This window comes from Daphnia magna, linkage group LG2 (assembly GCF_020631705.1).
Source record: "Daphnia magna isolate NIES linkage group LG2, ASM2063170v1.1, whole genome shotgun sequence".
NCBI lineage: Eukaryota > Metazoa > Arthropoda > Branchiopoda > Diplostraca > Daphniidae > Daphnia > Daphnia magna.
Genome location: NC_059183.1, coordinates 11349444 through 11376819, shown reverse-complemented (window position 1 = coordinate 11376819; position 27376 = coordinate 11349444). Strand labels below are relative to the sequence as shown.

General features: G+C 38.7%; 4 protein-coding genes and 2 long non-coding RNA genes across 9 annotated transcripts; 4 read left to right on the top strand and 2 right to left on the bottom strand.

Moving 5' to 3' along the window:
* Window positions 1-677: 677 nt before the first annotated feature.
* Window positions 678-6898, bottom strand: LOC116916063. The gene is made up of 14 exons (XM_045169710.1): window positions 6546-6898; window positions 5217-5847; window positions 4962-5136; window positions 4773-4888; window positions 4556-4702; window positions 4094-4490; window positions 2256-2477; window positions 1943-2191; window positions 1814-1875; window positions 1490-1676; window positions 1338-1411; window positions 1192-1254; window positions 1079-1130; window positions 678-991 (listed from the first exon to the last, which is right to left on the bottom strand). The coding sequence occupies exons 1-14, from the start codon at window positions 6554-6556 to the stop codon at window positions 972-974; spliced, it is 2406 nt and encodes an 801-aa protein (XP_045025645.1). The 5' UTR covers window positions 6557-6898; the 3' UTR covers window positions 678-971.
* Window positions 2633-3409, top strand: LOC116916064 (probable nuclear transport factor 2). Its single transcript, XM_032921244.2, has 3 exons — window positions 2633-2919; window positions 2980-3051; window positions 3127-3409. The coding sequence occupies exons 1-3, from the start codon at window positions 2815-2817 to the stop codon at window positions 3334-3336; spliced, it is 387 nt and encodes a 128-aa protein (XP_032777135.1). The 5' UTR covers window positions 2633-2814; the 3' UTR covers window positions 3337-3409.
* A 5162-nt stretch (window positions 6899-12060) lies between the features above and the next one.
* LOC123470082 (protein MON2 homolog) lies at window positions 12061-13161 on the top strand. 4 transcript variants are annotated; one of them, XR_006643574.1, is made up of 4 exons: window positions 12061-12249; window positions 12355-12470; window positions 12544-12756; window positions 12836-13161. XR_006643574.1 is itself a non-coding variant. In XM_045169713.1 (3 exons), the coding sequence occupies exons 1-3, from the start codon at window positions 12157-12159 to the stop codon at window positions 13013-13015; spliced, it is 486 nt and encodes a 161-aa protein (XP_045025648.1). In that variant the 5' UTR covers window positions 12061-12156; the 3' UTR covers window positions 13016-13161. The 4 variants fall into 4 exon arrangements, 1 of the variants encoding a protein (XP_045025648.1); XR_006643575.1 differs by having other exon boundaries at window positions 12062-12249; window positions 12372-12470; XM_045169713.1 differs by lacking the exon at window positions 12355-12470.
* A 3216-nt stretch (window positions 13162-16377) lies between these two features.
* On the bottom strand, window positions 16378-17109 carry LOC123469594. The gene is made up of 2 exons (XR_006642780.1): window positions 16737-17109; window positions 16378-16668 (listed from the first exon to the last, which is right to left on the bottom strand). It is a non-coding gene; the product is annotated as an uncharacterized LOC123469594 (long non-coding RNA).
* A 3279-nt stretch (window positions 17110-20388) lies between these two features.
* LOC123469925 lies at window positions 20389-22269 on the top strand. The gene has a single exon (XM_045169264.1). The coding sequence runs from the start codon at window positions 20389-20391 to the stop codon at window positions 22267-22269; it is 1881 nt and encodes a 626-aa protein (XP_045025199.1).
* Window positions 22270-24746: 2477 nt separating this feature from the next.
* Window positions 24747-25517, top strand: LOC116916061. Its single transcript, XR_004390408.2, has 3 exons — window positions 24747-24984; window positions 25044-25133; window positions 25206-25517. It is a non-coding gene; the product is annotated as an uncharacterized LOC116916061 (long non-coding RNA).
* The last annotated feature ends 1859 nt before the right edge of the window (window positions 25518-27376 follow it).

Below are 27376 nucleotides of genomic sequence, written 5' to 3'. Positions count from 1 at the left end.
ACCAACTTTAACTTTACCTTCCCACCTTAAAATCACTTAATCGGTAGGAAAACTAATATTTTATTCGGAATCAGCGTTAATTTTGATTAAAGCAGGTTTGTTTCATCTAATTCAGAATCTAAATTTTAAGCCTAATTTTTTTTTGTACAAAATGTCGGGCTTATATATATTGTCACTAGATGGCATGGCAGGATTATTAAATGATTGAAATAAATTCTAAAGCTATTTAAAAAACGGAAGTTAAAGCTAAGCATTGCATGTACAGATTTAGATCTGCAGTATGAATTCTGAAGAATAGAAATAGAATGAAATAGAATGCAGACGAATTCTACAAGTTTGCACAGCACAATCCTCATATTTTTCTGTGAATTTAGAGATTTGCTTGAACTTTTTACTCTATGATAAAAAGAATGCAGACATAAAGTATACTACACTTTAATCGGAGCATTTAACAACTAAATTCGATCACTTGCTTGAGAACGTTAGTAGAAAAGAAGAGTATGGCAATGGAAACGCTTTTAAACTTAAGCAGATAATCAAATTGTTTCTCACTTTGTCTTTGGTATACATCAGCTGTTTGAGGAACCATTGGCGAATAGGAGTTCCTTGCCAACACAAATTACAAAAAATTTTATGAAAAAAAAAACGAGTATTCATATAAAAAAATAAAATAAATATCGTGCGAGTAGCTAGATGTATTTCAATCAATATGATGCAAAACGTTTGTAAAGTCAATCTGTATGCATAACGAATTTACATGTGAGCAGCAAGCCCCCTCACACAAAACCCACCATCATATCGATCGCGCACATTTGTCTGAATACATCTAGGGCATCCTGTTTATCCACAGTAGCTTACTGCTTTTATTATCGATGAAGATACAATTTTCAGTTATCAACTATACGTTCTTGCCCATATCCAAGACAATCAAGATTCTTTCCACGTTGGTTTCTCATCAATTCGACTTCAGCTCAGGAGTCCTTGCGGGATTCTGAAAAAGCGCACACAAAAAACAGAATAATAATAATAAACGAAGTTAATACGAAAAATTAGTCGAATTGTATTTTTGGATTCGAACTTGCCAGTTTTCGTGCACGGGACTCGAGTACTGAAAAAGCAAAGTGGTTTATCTGTAAAAATGAATTATGATAATTAAGATTTCGACCATTTAATTTTCTATTCTAAGATTACGTGGATTTCCGACGGCAGAGCCACTCCTTGAAAGCGGTAAAGTTTGGAATTTAGCTTATGAATCTAAAAAAACGAAATAAGCACAAAGAAAGTTATTATCGTTTTCAAGTTTTCGAAAAAATAATAAAATAAAAATTTTTACAAACCGCTGCTATAGAACACCGACCAACCAAGGAGGATGATGCGATCATGGGTCCGCGACTGATATCGATATGATCACCTTGGGTTATGTTTAAATTATTACTGGGATTGCATACCTTTTCATAATAATTTTTACAAGATTGTATCCAAAACATACCGACTCTATAAACCGTAACGGAACGGCCTGTACTAGACTTCGTGGCAATATGTGGGATTTGCTCGGCTTTGAAAGCGTTGTCTTCAAACATTTTCAACGCCACGGAAGAATCAACATCCAACCGTTGAAAAATATGATCTTGCCTCACAAACTTCTGAAAAGATGCTGCTATCTGTCGAAGATCATTCTGCAAGATGAAACATGATGCTTATTAGCTCTTTATAATTTTTACTATTTAGAAAGCAAGTCTACATTATAACTGACATTAGAGCAATATTATGTCATAATTATATAGAAAAATGTAATGATTTATGAAATATTCACCTGGCTTGGTACCCAATCATTAAGGTTCAGTTGTACATCATATACAAAACTTCCACTACGTACTAGATTTTTAGAATTTTCCACACATTATTAGATCTCGGATTTTAAGAATAATGAAGCAAAATTTACCATTAGCAGGTGGAAAGCTATGAAGACAAACAGAAATTTCATCTTGAAATGCACTTTCAACAATGGCTCCTAATAGGAAACTGCAGCTTCGCCAAAAAGCTTTATTGACTAGTGTTGCCTGGTGAGGATCTTCTGGTTTCATATGTAACAGCTTTAATGTACAATCAGCTGGTATAGCACGGTGCATATCCCAAATTTCTCCATTGACTTCGGCAACAACTGACCTCTTCAACAGTTGTTCATTGATATCTGCGACAAAAAGAATTCATAAATTAAGATCCACAAGAGCTGACTTGGTTTGAAAACCGCTTACGCTGGGCACAATTGTATGGAGTAGAAACTCCTTTATTCATAACAAGAGTTGTTTTTTCATCATTCAATCCTTCATACGTGACTTCTATTTTCTCCAAACGCGGGATTAAATCTTGTTGTCTCTTGTGTTCTTTATCGAAAATAGACAGACGTCTCCCACGAATTTCGTCGATCCGAATCTTTGGTTGAACAGTGGTCACGTTATTTAATGAACTGAACTGCCCTGCAACAATCAAGCGTTAATACTTCTGTATCTAAAAAACTAATACATTTACTACTATTTTCATCTGTGCATTTTCCTTACTTGAAAATGTAGACAAAAGTTGGAAACGTGTGCCGGCCATGTTGTAAATTTGGCAACAACTTTGTTAAGTCAGACAGTAGTCAGTACAGCGACTACTCAGCAAAGTTCCCGAGTTGACTACACGCAGGCAACGTTTGTCCGAGTGGTGTTCGAAGTTTCGTGAAGTCCGCAGAAAAGATTCAATCTAGAATTTATCAGGGCGTCTTTTTTTTTGTGACAGCGATTCGCGTTAGATTCATATTGATTCTCTCCACAAATGGCCTTAAATCCACAGTATGATGCCATTGGACAAGCGTTTGCTCAGCAGTACTATTCTACTTTCGACGAAAGAAATTTTGGAACCTTGATCAACTTTTACAATGTAAATATGAATCTATCCATTGAGGAGAAGATTTTTTTTTGCTATTTTTGTATTATGCAGGCAGAAACTTCCCTCATGACCTTCGAAGGAATTCAAATACAAGGAGCTCATAATATAATGGAGAAGTTTAATGTAAGTACATTTGATGTGTTCCAGAACTGAATCGGCTGATAAATTCAAAATTTTCCATATTTCACTGTGTTCTAGAGCTTAACTTTCCAGAAGATTCAGCACATCATCACTAAAGTTGATTGTCAGCCTATGTTTGATGGAGGAATTCTAATCAATGTTCTGGGACAGTTGAAAACGGATGATGACCCACCCCATTCATTTTCTCAAACATTTGTTTTGAAACCTATTAGTGATACATTTTTCTTGCAACATGATATTTTCAGATTGGGAATTCATAGCGCCTAATTATCTTTGCTTGTGTGCTGCTAATTTTTTTTCCTGCCATTCTTTCAGGAATACATGATATAGCCTTGCTTCAGTTTTTGATTTTGGATACTGTTTCTTCCATTGGTTTAACATTTGACTTCCGTAGATGCAGTGTAACCCATTGCTTGTTCTCCCTAAGAATATATATTACCCGTCTATTAAACATTTTCTAATTTGTCTCAACCAAAAATTATCAAAATGGCTTAAGAAGTTATCTTAATGACAGGCGAACACAGAAATCAAGTTGCCAGAGGCTATATTTTTGAACTCCCAAGAAAACCCGACACCAAAATGAAACGAGAAATGTGGGACGGCGTCCTTGATTCCATTAAAGAGGGCTAATTGTCGAACTTCCTTTGCCGAACTTTTCGCGTACAAAACTCGAAGGGTTTCATTATGAATGTGTTAACAGAATTTTCTTTTAGCATAGGTACATGTGGAAGTATTACAAACCGACATCAACGTTTGGTATTTCTTTCACACGATTTAACGTTCAAATACTGAAATCTAGAGATTTTTTCAATTATTCACCCTTTATAAACGACTGCGTGATCGAACGACATTACACCGATGGAATTAACGGATTAGAAAAAAAGGGGTGAAGAATAAGCTTGCGCACTATTTTATCATTACAAATGACAAAGAATCCGTTCGACTTTGATCTACGTAGTAGCTTCCTCCTCTTTAATTGCAAACTGAGATAAAAGATTCTATCAGTTGATCGCTAATCCCTTACAATTGACAGGCATATCATTGTTATTCGGGAGAAGCTTCTCAACACTGGCACTGTTGTGCTGCTGTCCCTCCTCGATGCACGCGACGGGACAAATTTTCTCTTCGGCATTTTTAGCAACACAAATGCCAAATCTTGACAGCACACATTTTTGCAGCACCCAGAGTATAAAAAGCGGAACTGGAGTCATGATGGCCACCGCAACTGGAACCACTGTATTGATGTCGGCCTCTGGTTGTTCCAGAGTAACGCGCAGAATGAATATGGCAATCCCCGTGTTCTGGATACCCGTCTCCACTGCAATGGTGAGGGCATCAGGCCAGGATTGGCGCATAACAGCGGCTGCCGTTCCACCGAAAGCGTAGCCAAGGAGGACCAAGCATGTTGCAGATAACAACACCTGGAAGAAAATTATTATTTTTCAAGCAACGTATTTTGATTATACTAACAATTTAGCCTGCTTACCATAGTGTCTAATAGCTGAAGCATATACAGATTGGCGTAAATGCCAAAAACAACAATTACGCAAATAAATATGCCAGCAAGAGGTTTCAGGGCTTTGGCTAAACAGTCTGCAACCCTGGGAAAAAGGCGGCGAATCAACAGACCAACCTAAACAACAAACAGATGCAATTAGAATTGGAAAAAAAAAATGTCTAGTAAGTTAAGTTTGAGTACTCACCATCAACGGAATAACTAGCCCGCCGGCTAAAGTGGCGATGTTGCGGTAAGGGACAACGATATGGCCTTCCGCAAAAATTAAACGGCCAAGCGTCATGGTCCAAAATGGCATCATTGCTGTTCGCAACCAGAGATATCGTAAGATTAAAACAAGTGTTATAGCATAAACTTACATTATTTCAATACATACCAAATGCTGCTAAAGTACTAAGAAACGTCATGGTAACGCTGAGGTGAAGATTGCCACCCAAGATATAGGTCCACAAGTTAGAACCCCCGCCTCCTGGACTACATCCAGTGACAAACAAGCCCAATTGAAGTGCCACATTATTCGCCAGCAGAAGTTTGGCCAATCCGTAAGCACACTATAGGGATAAAAGAGATTAGTCAACACCTGGGAAACGATTTTAATTAATTAATTTCAACAAAAAGCAAATAATAATACCAAAGGCATAAAAATATATTGGCAACAAAAGCCGATAGCTGGTCCAATGGGTTTCTTTAGCGTTGCCTTGACAATCTCTAAGTCCAGCATGCAGCCCATGTTGATAAAAGCCACTGATACGAGAATTGCTATGGTGTAGATGAACGCCTTGTCAACGGCTCTGTGGGAACGAATTACAGCCACTTTGGCAGGTTCAGACTGGGCAACAACTTCTTTGTCAGCAACCCGATTGGTGGATATATTTCCCCATAACCTGACAACTACTTGGGTATAACCCAGAAAACGGGCGGTTAAGTTGAAGCTACCGGTCCAGTTTGTGTTGGGCGAGAAATCCTTTGTATCTCCAACATATTGGACGGAAGCTATATCTGGATGAACCGATGACACTTCAACTTCTAATGATCCTCTGTCATCAAAATCATCCATGTTGGCTATCTGGAATTCGATAATCTTGGTCTCGCCTTCGGTGATTTTTTCGCTCAATTCCGGGCCAAAGACAACCTTCAGTTGCTTGGGTTGTTGATTCGGTTTAGTAACATGGACATGCTGAGCCATCAACAGCAGCGGAGCCACACACAAGACGTAGAGCAAGATGATATGCAAAGGCCACAGTGGGCACATTTTAAAGCACCTATGATAAACAAAACAAAACAAAAAATGTATCTGTTAAATTTTAACATGAATTTATCACTCGTTAACTCGATTGCATAGAACCTGGAAGTGTAAAACAAGAGTTGTAACAGAGACTACTACGAAATTTACTTGCAAGTTTTCAAAATGGGTTTCCGAACGGTGAAAACTTAATGAACGGATGAGCAGATATTATACTATAAATACTGGAGACAAAATAACTTCATCGAAAGTATTACACAAACAAGAAATCGAAAGAGATACGTAATCGCCAGCTCGTGCAGTGGGAAGGCAAGTACCAGACTAATTTATCTTCTAGTGATCGGGACAACAATGCCAATATGGGCATTATCTACATTTTTAGATTGGACACACTGAACTGAAGTTTCTATTTGCAGCTATCGGTAAATCCTATCAATCAAAATGATTGTCACCTAGTGAAAAAAAAGCTCTTTCTTTTGAAATTACGAGTTGCACTTTAACTGCACTTTTTTCTATATGTAATGTCTTTGCGACATATGAACTTGTACACACATCGATACATCTATTACGAAGTATTTCAAAAGTAAACAAAAACCTTTTTGATCATCAAGATATCATGGATCAAATGAGCAATTCAAAAACACATCAGTCAGCAATTAAACCCTAAAACATAAAATGGTGGAAGAAGAATGAAACCACTGTCACGGTGAGACCTACTTGGTAATCATTGCAAATTAATTCCGCTAATGGTACGCCGTTGAAGCTTATTATATTGTATTTTTGACGTTGTGGTGCGCAATCATCGAAATCGTGTGCGACACGAGATTGCTGGGCAATCAAGTAAACACTAAAAAGCACCGCAACTGAGATCTCAGCTTTCTATGAGATTATTGTAGCACGAAAACACTCGGCACTCGTGGTGACCAAGAACTGAAAGGCTACATTAACTACAAGACGAGAGACGACCTTATTTTCATGTTATGTTATCGACTTCCCTGCAAAGAAATGTAAACGCCCTCCCCTCTGTTTCGTCGTCGCTGAGCTTCCAAGATTAACAAGTGTAAAAAAGATGCTGCGACTCAAGCTGAGTGAGTTCAGCAGATGTACTCAACCACCATGGGATCTATGCGAGGGAGCCTCTGGTGGATTATTTACAAACGTTTCTTTTACGGATAGAGCTACTTCATTGATACCCCAAGATGACCTCAAGATTACACTTTCTATCCAAGCAACAGCACGCCAACATCGAATGAGTACTGGCGTACTGACCAGGCATGGCCCTGGCGCGCAATCGTGAATCCAATCGACATCCCATTTTAAAATCTCGTGTTGAACCTCAGCGGTTTTCATTGGGCACGAGACTTTGGAACCATTACCCAAGTGCGACGTGACACGCAGCACGTCAGCTCCCGAGCTCTGAATAGAAAAGGTTGCGAGCTCTCAGTTCATCGTCTCCATTAGGTCACGAGAAACCTCATTGAACGACCTGGAAAGAGCCCCAATGACATGTCCTGAAAATCAAAGAAGACACTTCTCGATTATCTAATTAGATATCGGTATTTTACTCGTGTTGCCTCTTACGAAAGCACAAACAGTGGTGAGGAACTGATTTCTCAACCGAGATTCTAATTAGGGGGAAAATGGAAATATTGGGAAATCGCAGTACATTACGAGAGAGATAGAAAGTTTCCTGGCTTGATAAATTCGAAATCGCGGACATTACATGATTTACATTCAACCCTGAACACAATGTCGATACGCTGTCTCCCACATCCCCTTTCCTCAACAAAAGTCTAACGGTTGCACACAAATTCTATGACTGAAACTGAGATTGACAATCGTTTTTCTTTCACCATGAAACCATTTATTTCTTTGCGGTTTCCTGTTGAGTGGTTGGAACCACTAGATTCGGCTAACAATACTTCAAATACGTTTCGGCTGGTTGAAGGCAGATTGGGTTGAAAGGTTTATGAAACTCGCTTAAAGTTGTCAATGCTAATTGTTATCAGTACTTTAGTAAAGTGTTTACGGACACGAACTTTCTCTTTGGCCCAAAAACATTTCACGCTGCCGTGACCAAGGCTATGGAAATCACGACATTGACCAACTAAATCCACGTGGGCGTTATCTCTATAGGTGCAGGATATTACACTACGTGCGTCACTTAAATGAAACAATTAATTAATCTTAACGTTTCTTTGATGTCTTTGATTTGGCGACAGACAGACGTTACTCGCTTTTCCCGTTTACTTTCATAGCTGTTGACACATTTTCTTAGATTATGTAGGTTTGATCATTAGAATAGAATTTGGATATTGATAAACTAATATCAAACCTAATCACAAAACCTGGGTGACATTCTGAATTTGGGAATAAAGCACTCGTGCATTACAACTGGCATACGGTAACAGACTCACAGCTGTTTCAATATTCAAAGTTCCAATTGAATTGAATAAACAGGAAAGGAATAGGAACGATAAGTAAATGTGAAGTCTGCTAGCACAACTGAGCAAATGTGTGTATAACAAATTAGTTTGCCAGTTGCAACGCACGTATTTTTTTACCGACATGAATAACGTAAAAAAAGTTCAAAGACGTCATAACAGGATCCTGATAGAAGTCGACGACCTTATTGACGCATTTAATGAATTAACCGATTGATGTGTGAGGAAAGCTGTTTGGTCGACATATTCGCGTTACATCTGGGACTATTTAGATTCACGATACGTTTGCGACGAAAACACCTGCCATATGTTCTACTTCCACTCTAGTCCAATTTTCGTTCTTTTTTCTTCTTCTCTCTTACAGGTAGTTAACTTCAGTCATCGGTTAAGCTTTGTAAAATCTTTTGAAGAATATAACTGTCATGAAGACACGACGAACGCAAATCGAATGACATCACGACTAGACAAAATGATTATGGACAGCTTCCAGAGACGATTTGCAAACACCGAAATTACTGAGTAAAGTAAAGTATAGCCCAAGGCCTCACAATTTCGACTCTCAAATTAGAAAGTTTTCTGGAAGCAAAAATAGGGCATACAACAAAAGAAACAAAACCGATGCTATCTGGAGGCTTCTTTTTCAGTTTTTCTTAAGAAAAATGTAAGCCAAGAGGGAAAAAGGGGGGATATTTATCCTCATCGTCTCTAGAGATCTACCACAGAAAATTTACCTGGCCTATTTACATCACGTAACTACCCCCCCCCCCTAATGTTAAGCTTGAATGTAAGACTTTTTATTTAACATAACACAAATAAATCATCCGTAAAATCTACATTGGCTTTTATATCACATGTTTTGTAACGTCATGAATGTAAATAGAAAACTGCACTCTACCAAATGAAACTAGCTTGACCCTGAAAATTTTACATCAAAGCTGCCATGTACAGTAACAAATACCGTTCTGAGGTTGCGTAATCTACATTGAAATACGTTTGACAATAAATGAAACCTTCAATAAACAAAGAAACTTACCTCTGGAAATTAAGGAATGATACAGGAAAACAGCAAACCCCTCAGGTATTTTCCAACTTGGAGAAAATGTGTAGCTTTCTCGACGGTTTCCCTCGTTGGTAGAACTTGGATCAGAGTCAACAGACGAAATTTAGTCAGCTGATCAAAAGACCCTTTGGGTATTTCAAAGCGTTGTGATGTAGGGAACCGTCTTGTTCAGCGTACTGGTGCCGAATGATACGTTGGAATTGCAAACTTTCTATTTGCTTCAGAAAACGAAACAACAACCCACATAAAATATATGCACTTCTACAGCTGATCAGGTACTCATACCTTCCTCTCCCGCCTACCAGGTAAGAGTCACGTCCCACTTCTCCTCCTTCTGGGCTTTCCTACTTGTCCTCGTAAGACATGAGGTAAAGCCCCCTGTCTCCGACAGTGTCGCCAAATCTACGGTATGGCCGTAAGTGATATGGAATTCTCTCAGCTATTGACGACACCTAGTGGATAAGTAACATAACTAACTAAAAAAATCGCGAATAAACCCTAAAGTTTTTTATCGCGTTTGTTGTACGTCTACGCATAATTCTTGAAAATACGAAAATTATAAACCAATATCCACTCACTTCAGCAGTTTATTTCTGTCAAAATCTAAATAATTAAAAAACCCGACAGCAGCAATAACATTTACATATTTAAAAACTTGGGTAGTTTGGTAATATGGTGCGATACGGGTCACGATACGATGATTGGTGCCCAGAATGACTTTTTTTTGCCCTGTATATTTTCAGCATCACGTGGTCTTTTGTCATTGGACCCTTGCCCAGCACGTGATTAAAATGTCTAGTCATTTTCTTGCATTTGACGAGCTTTCCGGTCAACATAGCGGCCTGTTAATAAACGTACCAGCTTGCAGTTTTACCTGTCTATTCAGCTTCTCTTTGAACGAAAATTTAAAAAGAAATTTTTGTTTTTACAAGATCTTTTTTGTTTTCTTGATGGTAGAGAAACTTTAAGCCATTGATTAGTTTCACTTCCCTTGTTTATGAAATGACGTTAAAACTAGTGTGGTGAAAGCCAATCTTTTTAATTTGTGATTTATTTTGAATCTAGTTTGAAATAGGAACCTGTAAATCTAGATATCCTTGATCTGGTCTCGATTATTATCTTTTCATCCTTGGCTATTACTCATCACCCTTCATTACAGATCACTTCTTAAAAATGCAATGTCCCAACTGGAGAATTATTGAATTTACGGTACCACATTACTGGCGAGAAAAGTAATGTGGTTTTTTATCTCTACCAATAAGACCAAATAAGTAGGTAAAATAAAGAGCCTCGGTAAATTTTTCGCCTGAAGAATCTCATGTTTCCGCTTCATATCATATGTGGAACATATACAATGGTAATCTGGGTGAAACAGATGATTAGCTCGGTTTCAGTATGATGATGGAAGATATTTTGAATATTCGTCAGTTTCGTAAGAATCAATTTGATACTCCTTCCTTTATGGAACAAGCCGAACTTACATGCTTACTCAAGTAAAATAAAGTCATAAAACGTCCATCCGTTTTCTGGCTTGAGTGACCTTGGGTGTAACTGCTGTCATTCTTGGAAGTTGAGGAGAGGACAGTTAGCCCGTCTTAGTAACCAAAGGCTTTTTCAGTAATCTGATCGAGAAATTTTCCCACACATTTATGTAGGCCAATTCCGAGTAATCAAACGAGGTTTATAAGAACAAACAATTAGTATTTTCTTCTTGGGACGTCAACGTCTGATCTCCACGTTAGCCATCTTGATGGAGACGTTGAAATGGTTTACATTCTCCATACTGGCAAATTTACAATGCAATGCCATCTCTGGAAAAAATTCTTCCAAGGCCGTAGGTCTTTCAAATTGAGACCTAGTAAATAAAGTTGTTTTATAGTGTCAAAATCGACTACAAGGTGGTGGGACTGACGAGGCTTGTCTCTGTTTTTCGAAATGAAACAACCATTATTTAATTAACTGTTTTCATTTCCATGGTTAAATCTTGCGAAGGCTTCGGTAACGCCTGACTCTGGTGTGTCAAATGCTGCCCTTTCAACGCTTGCTAAATCACAATTCTTCTTTTAAATCACATTCACATCACACAATGCGCTGTCGATCGTGTCAACATGGAATTCGAATACTTTGTCTTTAGAAGACAAGTACACGGGCTAGAAGTATACATATTTTTTAAATGTTTGAGTCATTCAAGGTTATTTTCTTGAGTGATACTTGCCTTGCATATGTGGGACAAGACTCTTCAAAAGGTGCTTGAGAGTTTTCAATGTTGTCACTCAAAATCAAGGAGTTTCTTTCAAAGTTTTCTGCACACATATAGCAGCACTTCTTCAACAGCTCCGCTTAGCTGTATTTCGAACGTAGTAACATGGTAGTAACTCCATTTTGATTGCAATCTGGACAGAAGGTATATCAAACAAAGAGGTTCAAGAACTCCTTAAATCAATATACAGAAATGCAATGCATGTTCAAGGCTATGTAAAAACGCCACTGGGTGTCGGCCTTGGGATAGGGACTTTTGGGCTAGTTGCCCAAAGGACTCCAGGTTTTCCGACACTTGGACTTCTGGCACTCGACACTTGGACGCAACATGGTCTCCAAATACGTACGGAGAGGTCCGTACCAGAAAACGGCACCATTTCCAGGGTCTTCATTGGCTCAGTGGGATGGTCACGTGACCATCCTTTCAAGCCACGCAGTGGTGGGTAGGCCCCTAGCCCCTAACCCCGAAATATCAGCAGCCGCCGTCGCATTTGAACCGGCAATTGTTTTTTTTTCCTCGTTTGTTGTCATTTTCGTTTTTAATGGCGGCCTGCTGTCATTTAAAATGAATAAATATATTACTTTTAGAAAAGGGCCGACCTCTCGTGAAGAGAACGATGGAATTTATAGATTTGGGCTGGGAAACTTGTCGATAAAGGTATAATTATATTCTTATATCATCATGTTCATCATAATCTCATATTCATATATTATGTTTCCCTCGTACAAAACTTGTTTTAAATACTCTTTTTTACTTTTTCAGCTTTTTCGCTTTTTTAGATAAACTGACACGAGAGTTTGGTACCTTCTCAAACAGGCATAATTTTAATCTAATTAATTGTATCTGAGATTTTTTTACCAGTTTTGTTTACTAACAGGGTTTGTACAACTTCAATCTGGATAAAAGTAGATTGAATTCTAATAGATTGAACTCCTTCTATATTTAATGCAGGAGCCCTCACTTTTTGCCGTAGCAAAACTGTTGGCAACTCGTCTTGTAAATCTGAACAGGGTAGAAGTTCTTTGGCGTCCTGTAACAAATCACCTGCTGGAAGTCATCATCCACCCACTTAACCGCTTGAGAGGATGGGGAATAGATGTCATTACTACGTTAGTTAGATCAGTAATTCAATGTGATTATTCTACCCCTTTAAAAGAAAACCAGGTAACTATCCGAAACAGTTGGGCTATTTGTGTTTAGGCAGTTGAAGAATAGTGAACTCTATCCCTTATTAATTTTACAGAGATTGCAGACGTTGTCAATATCACCATTAAATGAGCTGTCTAGTACCAGTTTTGCAGACGTGCAGCAAAAGCAAGTTGATTGTGTGCTCCATTTGCTGCACAGCTCTGGTGACATAATCTCTTTTGGATGGCCCTTGTTTCTTAATATCGTAGGAGCTATCAACAATTCTCAAGGGTAACAATCAAAGTATTTATCATGTTATACCAATTACTTTATTACATTATTTTATTTTTATTTAGTAAATTGTCTTTAAAGTAACTGAATCAATTTATGTAGTTTAATGTGTGTTGTGGACAATAAATGATGCACTTTCATTTCCATAAATCAATTGTTTTTTACTTTAATTTTACTATTTTTTATTGCATGGCAGCGATGGATAAAGTTTTTATGACTCAATTTTTAATTTTTAATTGGAGCCACATTTAAAATACATTATTTCTGTTCGCCTATCGTGTTTTTTCATGCTTAAGTCTAGAGAAATTGGATATTGGTTACCTGCACTGCCATAAAAGATTTCGATTTAGGTTTTAATTGTAGATTGCATTTATATTTGAATTAGGCGCGTAATCAAAATGGCCGCCATAATGGGTGTAAGGAAGGGGTTACTATTATTGTAATTTATAGTACCAAAACTATGGTTATCTAAGTAAATTTTTACACCAAAACATGCTGGAGGTTTTGAGGTATTTTAATTATGTATTACTTTATTGATTTGCCGTATATTAAGACCCAAACGATGTGCCCAAAGTTTGACAGTTTTGGTTCTTTTTCCTTCCCCCCGCAAAAAGTTTTAAATTAAAAAAATTAATTACGGCTGAAATATTACATGCATGTAAAAAACACAAACATCAGTCGATAGACCTTGAAAAGAGCTATCTTTTCCATGTATTTTTATTGAAAAATGTTGAAAAGAAAAAAATTGCTGCTACATGAAAATTTTTTTGCGCTTTCTCACTTGGGTCAATTATTGCGCTGGTTGGATAAAATGAAAAAAAACTGTCATGTAGCAGCAATTTTTTTCTTTTAACTAACTTACTAACTAACTACCAACTACAAAACACAGTTTTAATCATTGTTATTTGGAAGCTAGTTACCAAAATGTTCATCGAGATTTGGTTCCCCCACCAACCCGGCTCTATACCACGATCTTAGACAAACGAGCGCTTCAACTGTCTCTGGATTGAGACTCATTCTGGCGATGCCGAAGACATCTTTGCCTGCGCTGAAAGCCCTCTCGCTAGAAGCAACTGTGCCCTTAATGTCCAACGTACTTTGATTAGTGTAATCTATCTTGTTGGGATGTTTAGTATATATGTGTTTGGACATCGTAGTGATCGTACCAGTACCATTAACAACAAAGGTACTTTTACAGTAATGGTATTTGCTTTGCTTGCCTCCAATCTCAGAAAAATGCATCTAAACCCATGATTTTTTTCCCCCTAATCTTGACGAAGATGGGCTATTAGATTCTTCTTTTGACTGCCTCGTAGGTGTTGTTTTTGGAATACCTAATGTTAAGTTTCATTGTTAATTAAGTCTACGTAGCTGAATATCATATCAATTTACCTTCCGGGATGCTTTTCCCACTTTTTGATTGTAATTCATCACATTCTTGATCAATATCTTCCAATTCTATGCTGATCATACTAGTAGAACTAGTATTAGACAAATTGGACAATGCCGAAATTGCTCTTTTTTGCCCCACTGAATTATTTAATGACCACTTTGACATTCTTGCTTGTTAGTTCAAACAAAACAAGTTAAAATAACTGCTCTAGTTTTATTATGAAAGTTTAAGTTAAAACCCCGCAACCCCGTTAAAACCGCGCGCACCCCTTCAACTCCGCGCGCGGTGAAAACCCGCAAAAAAAATACGGTTTTCAAAAATTTGTAACTTTTAAACTGATAGCGGGTAAAGCGGGATTTTTATTTATCGTCGTTTATTACAAACATTTCTATTACTCTTAAAAAAATGAAGGCCGTCCGAGCGGCCAGATTTTGTCAAAATTCAATCAAAATTTTAATCTCGGGATCAATTTTTGGGATAGACGGGAGAAATTTTTTTTTACCGGACACAAACCAAAAGAAAGAGAAAAATTTTCTCTTTCTTTTCGCTATTTTCTATTTTTTCTTAAAAAAAATTAATAGGCCAAATGTTAAATAAATCGTAAAAACACGCATCTAAAAAATTAAAAAAGGGAAAATTTCGGGGATTTATTCCTCAGCTCCTGCTGACCGGAAAAATTTTTCCTTTGGCAAAAGTAATCTTAATAACAATAAGAACCCACAGTAAAAAAATTGTGCAAATCTATTTTTTTTTGCGACGGAAAAATTCGACTTGTCATGGAATGACCCTATTAAGTTACTAATAACTTTATAAAGTAATGTTTAATTAAGTTAAGTAATTAAATAGTCAAATAAATAATAAATAAATAAAAAAAATTACTCTAATAACACTACTCTATTACCAAAATATTAACAACGAACACTTACCTTAAAAAGAAGTTATCCAATACACAGATGTATACACTACAAACTTTAAAAAATGAATGAAATACAAAGAATACAATATGTCGTCTGCTACATGAAATTATTCGTTGTTGCATGTTATATTTTTAAAATCTATATATATAAAATTTACACACAATAACTTCATTTTTAAATACTAAATTATAACTAAATTTATTTAAATAAATAACAAGCAAATAAATTCAATTAAGAATAATTCATAAAAACTAGCAATTACATAATTATACATATTAAGTCACAACACTGGAAAAACTATCTACTACTGTCATCTGATACAGATTCAAAAATTCAAAAATACAAATACAACTACAGTGGAGGCACTCTAAACATAGTCAAACAAACAAACAAATACAACTACAGACATGTAATCTACATTATTAATATTCTATTTTCTTTTCTAGGTGTTAGATACCTTTCAAGTATTGGTGGCTACTCAATTAGCTATGATGAGTTAACAGAATCTAGGGTTGCAAACACAAGTGTTTTCTGAGATTGTTTATAATTTGTCCAAAACAAGAAAGGTAAAACATAATAAATAATTCATTAGTTTAAATTGTATAAGTAATAAATACAAAATCAAATACGTATAACTGAGAACTATTTCATTAATAGATACAACCATCAACATAATATCCACCATATAGATAATTACATTGTAGCCCATAGCAAAAAATTAAAAATTTAGTAGTGAAATCTACATTCATATTTGATTATACATTTCACAATTTTCACTTCATCAGTTGGCCTGTCATCTTTATCGGTTACAACAAACCCAATCCGTTTCACAACAGACATGCCATAGTAGATCTTTCTAAATATGGAGTGCATGCCATGAAGCTATTGTGTTGGGGCTATAATAAATTTTTAATTATACACTAATTACTATTTCTTACAATCACACACAAGTTCTCAATAACAAAGTGTTATAAAAAAACTTAGCTCCATTTGTGTTTAGCCCGCAGTTTGCCATGGATAGTATACGAGCACCTACAAATAATGAAACAATATAAATGAAGAATATGTGGTTCTATATTTATTCAGGAAATAACCTGTATTGTTTCATTCATCATGTAGTTCATCAAAGAAGTTCGCTCATATATAGTGAGATCACCAACTATTGCTTTTATAGTCAACACAATAAAACAATTATTTTGTCACCTTGAATCGTAACTCTCAGATGATGGGATGAAATTTTATGCCAGAATAACAATTCCAAAAAGCTGTGCAAAGTTTCTGCAGGTATTAGTGTCACGGTTCCAAAATAACTATATGAAAAGTTCTCCTATGCTGCAAAGATAACATCTGAATACCAAAACATGCATTATAAGATGATCATGTGAAATCTTAATCAGAGTCTAACAATAGTTTACCAACGTAGTTTGAAGTACTGAAAACGGTGTTGCCCAGAAGCAACAGGAATCGATGCCAACCTACAGAAAAAAACTATATTTAAGTTAGCAACATGGACAGGTAATTGAACATGGACCAAAATACAACTGTTAGTATTTTAATAAATTAAATCAAAGCATCCTTTGTGCACAGTAGTATGCATAGTATATTATGGAAAACACCCTGCGACGAGCATAAAATGCGGAACGAGGGCTGCAGAATACATTTGCATAGTCGGAACAACTAATATCATAGATCAATTAATAAATTTGTCAACATATTAATATTTTTAAAACAAAACAGTAATACCTTAAAGAGTATAGTATAACTCAACTCAAGTATAGTATAGTATAGTATAGTATAGTATAGTATATAGTATAGTATAGTATAGTATAGTATAGTATAGTATAGTATAGTATAGTATAGTATAGTATGATGATGTAAAAAAAAGTATGTATAGTATAAAATAGTATGTATGAGTATAAAATGTCGTAATACTACTAAAGTAAATACTAGAATCACTTTATCAACTTAATAACCAATTGAATAAACAGAATACTAAACATATAATAATAAATTTACATCCATCAACTAGATTTGAACCTAGATCCTTTTTCTTATCAATCCAATGCTATACCACTGAGCTAGCAGAGTAATGATTCCATACAAATATTTTGCAATATCTATACACGTATTTAATCTATATTACCAATTAATGACGGCAACATTGCATTCCAACAGTTGGCAACATTGGAATTTACGCAGAACATTTATTCAGTTTACAAGTAGATACAGATCAGTTCAGTATACTTGCTTCTCTGAATTTAGTAAAAGTAAAGTAACAATAAAGTAAATTTGGTCGGGTAAAATAGACTTTATCCTTGAAGGAGATAGCTGGCAGACCGGTGGTGTCCTCACTCCCGAACAGCTCGACAAGCAATAAAGTAGGAGTCATCTTCGGGGTACCGACTAGTGACAGTGAAGAAGACATTCTTAGGTCAGTGGCAGATCAGGACGTCACACACGTCAAACGCCTAATGTGTCGTGGAGAGCCGCAAAGCTGGTCAGAAACGGTCCTACTCACCTTCGCAAACGTAATACCACCTAGGATAAAGATTGCCGCAATGAGTTACCAGGTGCAGGTGTCAGTTCCAACGCCCTATAGGTGTCGCAAATGCTGGCGTATAGGCCATACGTCCGCGAGATGCGGTCTAAACGAAACGTACTGTAAAAGATGCGGTAAACGACATGAGGAAGATGAAGTGTGTATTAGGAATTGCATCAACTGTAACAGTTCAGAACACGAATCGGATTGTAACCAATGCCCGGAGTACGAAAGTATGAAAAAGATACTAAAAATGGCATACCTGGAAGGAATTTCAATCAGGGAAGCACGTTACAGGCAAACTACACTATACAGCTCAATCGCGAGACGCACGAATAACCCACCAGCAGGGCAGGGTGCACCGACGACGGCAGAAACACCAGAGATGGCAGCACTTGGCAACCAAGTAAAAAGGCTGCAAGAAGAGATTAAAGTTATCCGTGAGTCAACCATTCCTCAGATCCAAGGAGAGATAAGAATTATGGTGGAAGACCTAGCAGAAACGAAAGAAAAAATTAAAATCTTCGATACAAGATTCGACAAGTTGGAAGGCGCTCAGGCAGATCTAGCAATCCAGCAGGAATCCAGGTTCGACAGGCTGGAACTATTAATGAACAACCTATGCGGAGAATTAAACAGACAAACAACTAGATCGACCCCATATCAAACAAATCAAAGACCGATGACAACATCTACGGACCCCCTTAGAAACCCTATCGCGTTAAGGACACCGAGTCACGAACCGCAGCTACTAAGCCCCATGTTCGAACCAATAAAAGACTGGAATGAAATGATGGACGGCACTGACTACGAAGATGGTGCATAGAACATTACCCCAAATAAACAACACCTCAATAAAATGCATCCAATGGAACGCGAGGGGGCTCACAAAATCAAAATTAGAAGAATTTAGAAATTACGTTTCGTTAATCCAACCTGAAATAGTGCTGCTAAGTGAAACACACTGGAACAGCGCATACAATGTTAAGTTTCGCACATACCACACCCTCAAGAAGGACCGCCCAAATAGGATGGGTGGAGGGGTGGCCATATTAGTGCACAAATCCCTACAGTTAACACCATTAATATTAAATAATACGGACACCATTGAAGCAATTGGTGTCAAAATTAAATGTACCAACAACAAAACCATTACCTTTACCTCCGTTTACATACCACAAGGAGATGGTGAAGTAGAAGACGTAGAAGCACTAATCACCCATCCGGACGCATTCGTTACAGGAGGGGACTTCAACGGTCACCATGGCATGTAAAAAACAAACACACGGGAAAACAAGGCAGGAAGATCAATCCATGAAGCTCTGCTAAACACCCATGCAGCATGCCTAATAACGCCTAAAAACACGGGCACAAGAATAGACCCCACAACAGGCAAAGAATCTACACTAGATTTAACCATCACGTCACCCGAAATAGCTAAGACAGCAAATATAACCCTTGGACCACACCTGGGTAGTGACCATTTGCCCATAACCATCATTATAAACGCCGCACTTAATCGCTCGTCAGGGCGAACACCAGGATGGAGGTTGGATGAAAGGAAATGGACGGAATGGAACGAGAACCTAGACGCGTCCCTAAAAAACAAATGCTTCCATCAAATCACTAATCCAGAACAAGCGATGAAAGAATTTACCGAAAGCCTGGAACAAGCCAATAAAAAAAACTTCAAGAAAACGGGGCTCATCAAACCAACAAACGCCGAACCAGACAGACCATGGTGGAACACGAATTGCAAAAACCTGGTACAAACAGCAAGAGAAGCCTACAACAAATGGAAGAAAGCCCCACTCTCACCGGGAAAACGAGACGAATAGAAGAAAGCCGAAGCACGGAAGAAAAAAGGTATTATAACCGCAAAAAGGGAAGCCTGGAAGGTCTTCATCTCGGAACTAGGATCGCGCGACCAACCGAAGATTTGGTCCTTCGTCAATTGCATGCTGGGAAAAGGGATAAACCTATCACCTGACACAACAGAGATAAGAAATAACGAAGTCCCTATCGACGACCCCAAGGAAAAGGCAGAATTATTCCTGGAGATATTTAGCAAGAGTTACACTACAGGGGTACAACACAAAAACCTATACGAGGAGCTGATCAACGCACGGATGGCAACAAACATACCCAACACACTAAACGACAGGATCACATCAGAGGAACTAGAAAGAGCACTGCCAAAATCCAAAAGCAAGGCAATGGGGCCCGATCTAATACACAACGAAATGATCCGAAATCTCTCATCACCAAACAAATTGCATTTACTTCACCTATTTAATGGCCTACTTACTAACGCACATGTCCCAAGTCTATGGAAACAATCAATTGTAATACCGCTATTGAAACCAGGGAAACCTAGAGAAAATCCAACATCGTATCGACCGGTATCTCTCACCTCTTGCTTGAGTAAAACGATGGAGAGAATAATAGCCAACAGATTACACTGGTTCCTGGAAACGAAAGGGAAAATCAATAAGATCCAGGCAGGATTTAGAAGAGGGTGCAGTACAATGGACCACATAATACAACTGGAAACTGATATTGTAACCAGCTTTAGCAAGAAGAAATCAACGGTAGCAGTATTCCTTGACATCGAGAAAGCATACGACTCGATTTGGATACAAGGACTCCTATTTAAAATGGCAAGCATGGGCATCACAGGCGCCATCCTGGCATGGCTCAAAAACTTTGTGACAGGAAGAAGCATGTGCGTGAGGATCGGAGACCAAGAGTCCAGCCACAAAACCATCTCTAACGGGGTACCCCAAGGAGCGGTTATAAGCCCCATACTATTCAACATTATGATGTCAGATTTCCCAATGCAACAACAAACAAAAACGCTATTATTTGCCGACGACGTTACAATATACACTCAAGTAAACCAACCCGAAGACGCTGAAACAACACTGCAACCGGCGCTCGACAAAATATATCGATGGGGATCAAAATGGAACTTCAAATTTGCTCCCGCAAAATCGGCTACGGTGGTATTTACAAGGGCGTACAAACCAGGAGCAGACCCCCTTCTATTCTTAAATGGACACCGGATAATGACTAGAAGCTCCCACAAGTTCTTGGGAGTGTGGTTTGACCAAAAACTGCTTTGGAAGGAACATATAGCGCATGTATACCAAGCCTGCTGTAAGATGAAAAACCCATTCAAGATAATCACAACAGCCAGAATAGGACCCACCACGCATACCCTGATGATACTTTTCAAGAGCCTAGTCCGGAGCAAAATAGACTACGGTCTAATTGCGTACGGAAACGCTAGCAAATCAAATCTAACGCAACTAGACGTAATAAGCCGAGCCATTATAAGGATAGTACTGGGATCCAGGTTATCCACCCCCACGGAAATCCTCTACGCAGAATCAGGGACGGAGCCTATTGGAACAAGAAGAAGATGGCTGGCAACTAAATACATTATAAACCTAGGCCATAGACCATACAACCCCATGTATACCACAGCAAAGCAGATGCAAGAAAGCGAAATCACCTACCCCGCAAGAAGCACCCCGAGCCTCAGAAAAGACCTAGACGCTATGAACACCATCGACATACAGCCATGGCCTGAGATACCCCAACTACCATCAAGCTATAACTATCCCCCACCAAGCAACCCAGCGATCTGCAAGACACTATGGTTTCCGATGTCTAAGAAAAAAGCAATGGAATGCCGAATCGAAACGGTCAACCTATTCAATACCCTATCTCACAAAATCCCGGACACAACGATATGTGCCTACACGGACGGCTCCCACGAACCTTCGAAGAACATCACGACCTGCGCCGTCTACATCCCACGCCTTAATGTTACCAAATCCTGGACACTATCAAAACACTCAAGCATATTCACTGCTGAGTTACAAGCAATACACCAAACCCTCCGCATCATATATGATCTCACAGACAACCCACCGGAAATCTTAGTGTACTGCGACTCCAGCTCCACCATAAAAACAATTGTATCGAATCAACAATCAACGAATGAGGCAATATCCCTCATCAGAGAGACGATAAGAAGCCTAAGATCCAGCGGAACCCGCACGACACTAGCGTGGATCCCCAGCCACACCGGAATAACGGGAAACGAACGAGCGGACGCACTCGCAAACATAGAAAGCAAAACCCCATCCGGGGAGAGGACAGAAAACCCACTATCACCCTCAGAAAAAGCATCCGTGGCTAGGAAGGCATGGGCAAACGCACATCTTATGGAAATCAAACGCTGCCAGAAAGTATGCATACAAATGAAAACAACATTGAATCTAACAAGATGGCACTACCACAAGGAAAGAGCGGTGTCCATATGCCTACACAGGCCTAAGATCTGGCCACAACTACACAAACGCCTTCAACCACAGAATCGATCACGAAGCGGACCCTAGCTGCAGGCAAGGCTGCGAAGCACTTTAAGATATCAAACACATACTAATCGATTGCCCAGCATTCGATCTACACCGCCACAAACTCCGGCAACTGTTAGCAACAAAGAACCTTAACTTCGACACACATTCAATACTGGGCATGAACCCACTAGCAGACCCGGCCACGCAATACAAAATAAGGGACCTACTAGGAAGATTCTTAATACAGACAGCACTGATACACATAATATAAAGAAAGAAAGAAAAAAAAAACGCAAGACAAATAGTAGAGATCGGACAATGTGTGCGGGGTACTCACCCAAGTTTAAAAGGAAACGCCCAAACCAGGATATGGAATTATCCATCAACAGTTCAAACCACGGGACAGCATGAACACCAGGAACGACAAATGTGAACCTAAGAAATGCAAGATAAGTTACTCGTGCAACCAGGATAATATTGTCACCCGAATTGTATTGGAACAAGAATACACGAATACAACAAGTGATGACTTAAATTCTAGACAATTATTCACGTTTAACTAATAACAATAAGGGATGACCATACCAAACTCGAAGAGCGTCTGAAGACTCCAGGGAACTACTCCTACGGAGCCTAGCTCCGGGAGCTCACCCGATGGAGACTCATCTAACGCAGATTCGGGGCAGCGTTTTATACCGTCGCGCGAATTACTCCCCTTCCGGACTGCATATCTGCGTATCTTTCTTGGAGCGGACTTCTCCCGATAATTTCTTCACCACGATCGCAGCTTTGTCCAAGGAGCGGATGACTCATCTCTGCGAAGAGATAACCAATATCCCTTTTCACCCGCGACAGGTCCCCCTTCTTCAAGACAGGCGACCCGACTGTACTAATCTTCTGCGATCCACGAAGGTTGATGAGACAAAAAATCAGCTTGCGTCCTCTTGGCAAATAAGGGACTTTTACTCCTTCGTTTTTCTTCCTTCCGGTTGCGCTTACTTGTTTAAATGTTTCTTGTATTTCCCGGATAGTCTTAAGGATTTTCCCTTTTTTCTTTTTTTTTTTTTTTTTTTTTTCTTTAAACCGCCTGCCTTCGGCCACGGAAGAGGCGCTGCAATCGCATATCTTCCGGCCGTTTGAGATTTACCATCCACTCGTTCGGGAGCCTTGCACACTTGAACCAGCTCCTGGCGGCGTCATGAAAATACTTTTCAAAATTATTATTTTTTCCAATATCACCCCATCTGTTGTGGGTAGAATATTCTTCAAAGCGCTCCATCAATTGGTGCGCAACTTCTTCCGAACTTTTTCGGAATATCAGTGAGCTAATAAATTTTCTGACACCTTCCATAGCTTGTCTTTGCGGCTGCTCAATATGCCTTGATGGCACTACAAATTGTTGTCCCACGGCCGGAACAACTGGACTCGTCGCCGCTCTCAAATCGATCTCGGTTTCTGGATCCGAGTCTAAGCCTCTTGCAGTCTCGACTGATTCACCCCGACTGTCAGCTTCTTCGGTCAAATGGTCCGGAACGCTTGACAGTTCTCGAAGCGGATGTAATCGTCGGCTGGGGTCTCTTGGGCAACTAGGTAGCCGTGGGTTGGTCCTCTTCGACATCGGCTAACAATGACTGCAGCACGACTTCGTTTACTCTCAGGCAACGAGCTGCGTCTTCAACAATTGCCACAAAGCAGCACAAATTTGTTACACACGGGTAACGGACTGTATCTCCACCAATTGTCACACGAGTTGTATTTGGAACAAGAATAAACGAATTCAACAAGTGATGACTTAAATTCTAAACAATGGTTTTCATTTTTAACTAATAACAATAAGGGATGACCATACCAAACTCGGAGAGCGTCTGAAGACTCCAGGGAACTACCCCTACGGAGCCTAGCTCCGGGAGCTCACCCGATGGAGACTCATCTAACGCAGATTCGGGGCAGCGTTTTATACCGTCGCGCGAATTACTCCCCTTCCGGACTGCATATCTGCGTATCTTTCTTGGAGCGGACTTCTCCCGATAATTTCTTCACCACGATCGCAGCTTTGTCCAAGGAGCGGATGACTCATCTCTGCGAAGAGATAACCAATATCCCTTTTCACCCGCGACAATATTAAGATCAAAAACCTACGACCAATCAGCCAGACAAACAGCACTCAACAAAATCAACAACCATGACACAGGGAAACCACCTAGGAAAAAACTCCAAGAGATAAGGAAATTATATAAACTTGCATTACCACCATGGAAACCAAAAATTCGAGGCATCCACACACAAAGGCAATTCAAACAGCATGCCCAACGGCCATCAACAACCTAGGTAAACAAATACAACCAGGAATTAATAAAAAGGAAACACATAAACAAACGCACAAGATGCCCCAAGCATCTAACAAATCAAAAAACCTTAAACAAGCCGCCAACCAGACGGAACAATCGAGGGAAGAACAAATTTATGAAGAAACACTGGCACACACCGGCAACCATTGAACACGCGACACAGTTCTGAGGCGTTTTCCGGGTTCCTTGCTGTCTCTGTGAATTCCCAGAGAGAAAGCCAGATTGCGCGGATAATTCTAAGGAAAATCGCGTTCCTGAGTCCTAGCAGAAGAAAAATATTTTCCGCCTATACCATTGGTTGCTACAGGTTCTTTTTGTTTGTTTTTTTTGTTTTCACTTTTTGACAGCTAATTTCAACTGCTATTGCCTAAGAAAAAAGTGCAATAGCTTTCGGAAACCAAGAAAGGTAATTTTTTAAACAAAAATAAGTAATTGCTACTCATAACCAAATTAAATATACTGCAGCTTCTTTCTAGTTCAGCTGTACCACATAATTTATTGTCATTCCAACTTACTTTAGGAACGTATTGTGAGACAAATAGGAAAAAAAAACAGGTAATAGAGTAAAAATGTAATAACTAATTATATTGAGTTTCATGCCATAGCATTTTCTTCCTGTTTTTGTAGGGAAATGGTATCCCAAATGAGTCTGGTTAACTTGGTTGCACATCGCACTAGTTGTCATGGAATGGAAAGCTGCAGCGTTAAGACAGTTCCATCATTCAGCCAGGAAAAGGAAGTAAGTATACAATTCTAATAACTATTATCATCTTATTACCCCTAGGAATGCCTGCGTTCTGCTGTTGCTGCTAGTGTGGATGTTCTACGTCCCATTTGAAACAATTAATGGCAACAGGAGTTGTCCGACTAGTTACAAAAGCCTTTTTAGTGATTATTCAGGCAGCTTGTATTGAGCATCCATCGTAGAGGAAAATACAGTTATTGTCAGTAAACATGTATTGTTATTCTTGGTTTCCTTAGTGTTCCATTAAGTCCATCAAAATGTTTCGTTTTTGTAAACCTGATTGCATATGGAACCAGTCATCAACAACTGGATCCAGCTCCTCATGGTTAGCTTCTTCTTGCAATTGGTAGTTTACTATCCTTTCACCATTAACAATCAGAAAATTATGCAACGCACAACGACACGATATAATTGTTACAGCTTTAGGGACATGGGCATGAATATACTGCAACCTGCGCCAAGTGTTTTTTAAATCACCGAATGCGTGTTCAATGACAACGCGTGTTTTAGACAATTTCCTGTTAAACTTCCTTTTTTTCTGTGTGTTGGCCATACTAGATTTTAACGCGGGAATAATATACGGGGTACAAGGGAATGCCGAGTCTCCCAAAATATGAAATTCTGGACTTGGGAAAAGTAAATTTGGACTATCATAAGTAATTGCTCCTAAATCCGAACATCGGAATACTCTAGCGTCATGAGCACTTCCCGGAAAACCAGCAAACGTGTAGCTGAAGGAACGGTTTGGGAGGCAAACGGCAAGAAGAATAAGGGAGTGATGAAACTTACGATTGTTATAGTCTTTCTGATTTTCTTCTGGAGCTCGAATATTTATATACGTTCCATCCATGGCACCTATAACACCAGGGAATCCAGCCCGCTGTTGAAATTCTTCTCTTAATGCAGGGATTTCATTTGCGGCTGGCCATTTAATGAAGTGATGGAGACGCATTTCTATTATTCGCGTAACAGTATCGACCGTTCTCCAGATTGTTGAAATGGAACGATTAAACAAGAGGGATAAAACTCTGTATGGACAAGGGTTGGCCAAGTACCACAGGGTTATGTAAACCATCTCTTTCGTTAATAGCTGGTTTTCCGGCGTGTCAGGTAGATGGGCATCACAAAATGTAACTAATTTGTCAAATGTAGGGCGTGTCATACGGAAATGCTGATGAAATACATCTTCCGTAAAACATGGGATGATTATTTTGCAAAATCTACGAGAATTAAACAAAAAAATCAATAGTATACATGCGTCTTTACTGCAAGTGAAACGGACTCATATCTTATTGAAACAAAAATTATTTACCCGAAAACGCGAACATGGGAATTACGCATTAAATTTGTAATGCCTACTGCAATTACCACTTTCGTATGGTTTGCGTAGAAACTGGAAATGTCTTCTTCGTCTTCATTTTCCGGAAACTTCGGGACGTCAGACACCACTAAATCTAGTACACTTTTGCTAACGGCGAGAGCTAATAAATCCATTGCTTCCTATCGCAATAACTAACGCGAAAAAAAGAAAAATTTTTAGTGCCCTTGGATGAGCTTTTTCGACGGGATCAAGGGGAAAGAGGGGGGGGATATTTCCTTTCGTTACAAAAACTAAAACCAAAAAGGTTTTCTATATATTTTCCCTTTAGAGAGAAAAAGAAAAATATGTTAAACGATTTTTTTTTTTTAGTTTAGTGATGCCATCGTTTAGTGTTCGAGCTACAGTCATGGAAGACACGCTTGGAAAAAACCCGTTCGACTATATCGGCAATGCGGTTGCCTATGGTTACATTATCTATAAAAGTGACTTTTTCTACATTTATTCGGGCACTCTACCCGACGGTAAATGTTATTAAATTTGATTAAAGCTTTACTTTTATTACATTTACGGTTTATTCTCAGGATCCATGTACACCGTTGAAGTAGACATCGACGCTGTCCCTCCATCCCACCATGACGTGCCATGTCAATGTGTAGAAGAATATGCTAGAGAAATTGTAGAAGAACAAATCCGCTCCCGAAATGACCAGCAAGACGTCGAGGGTACTGAAAA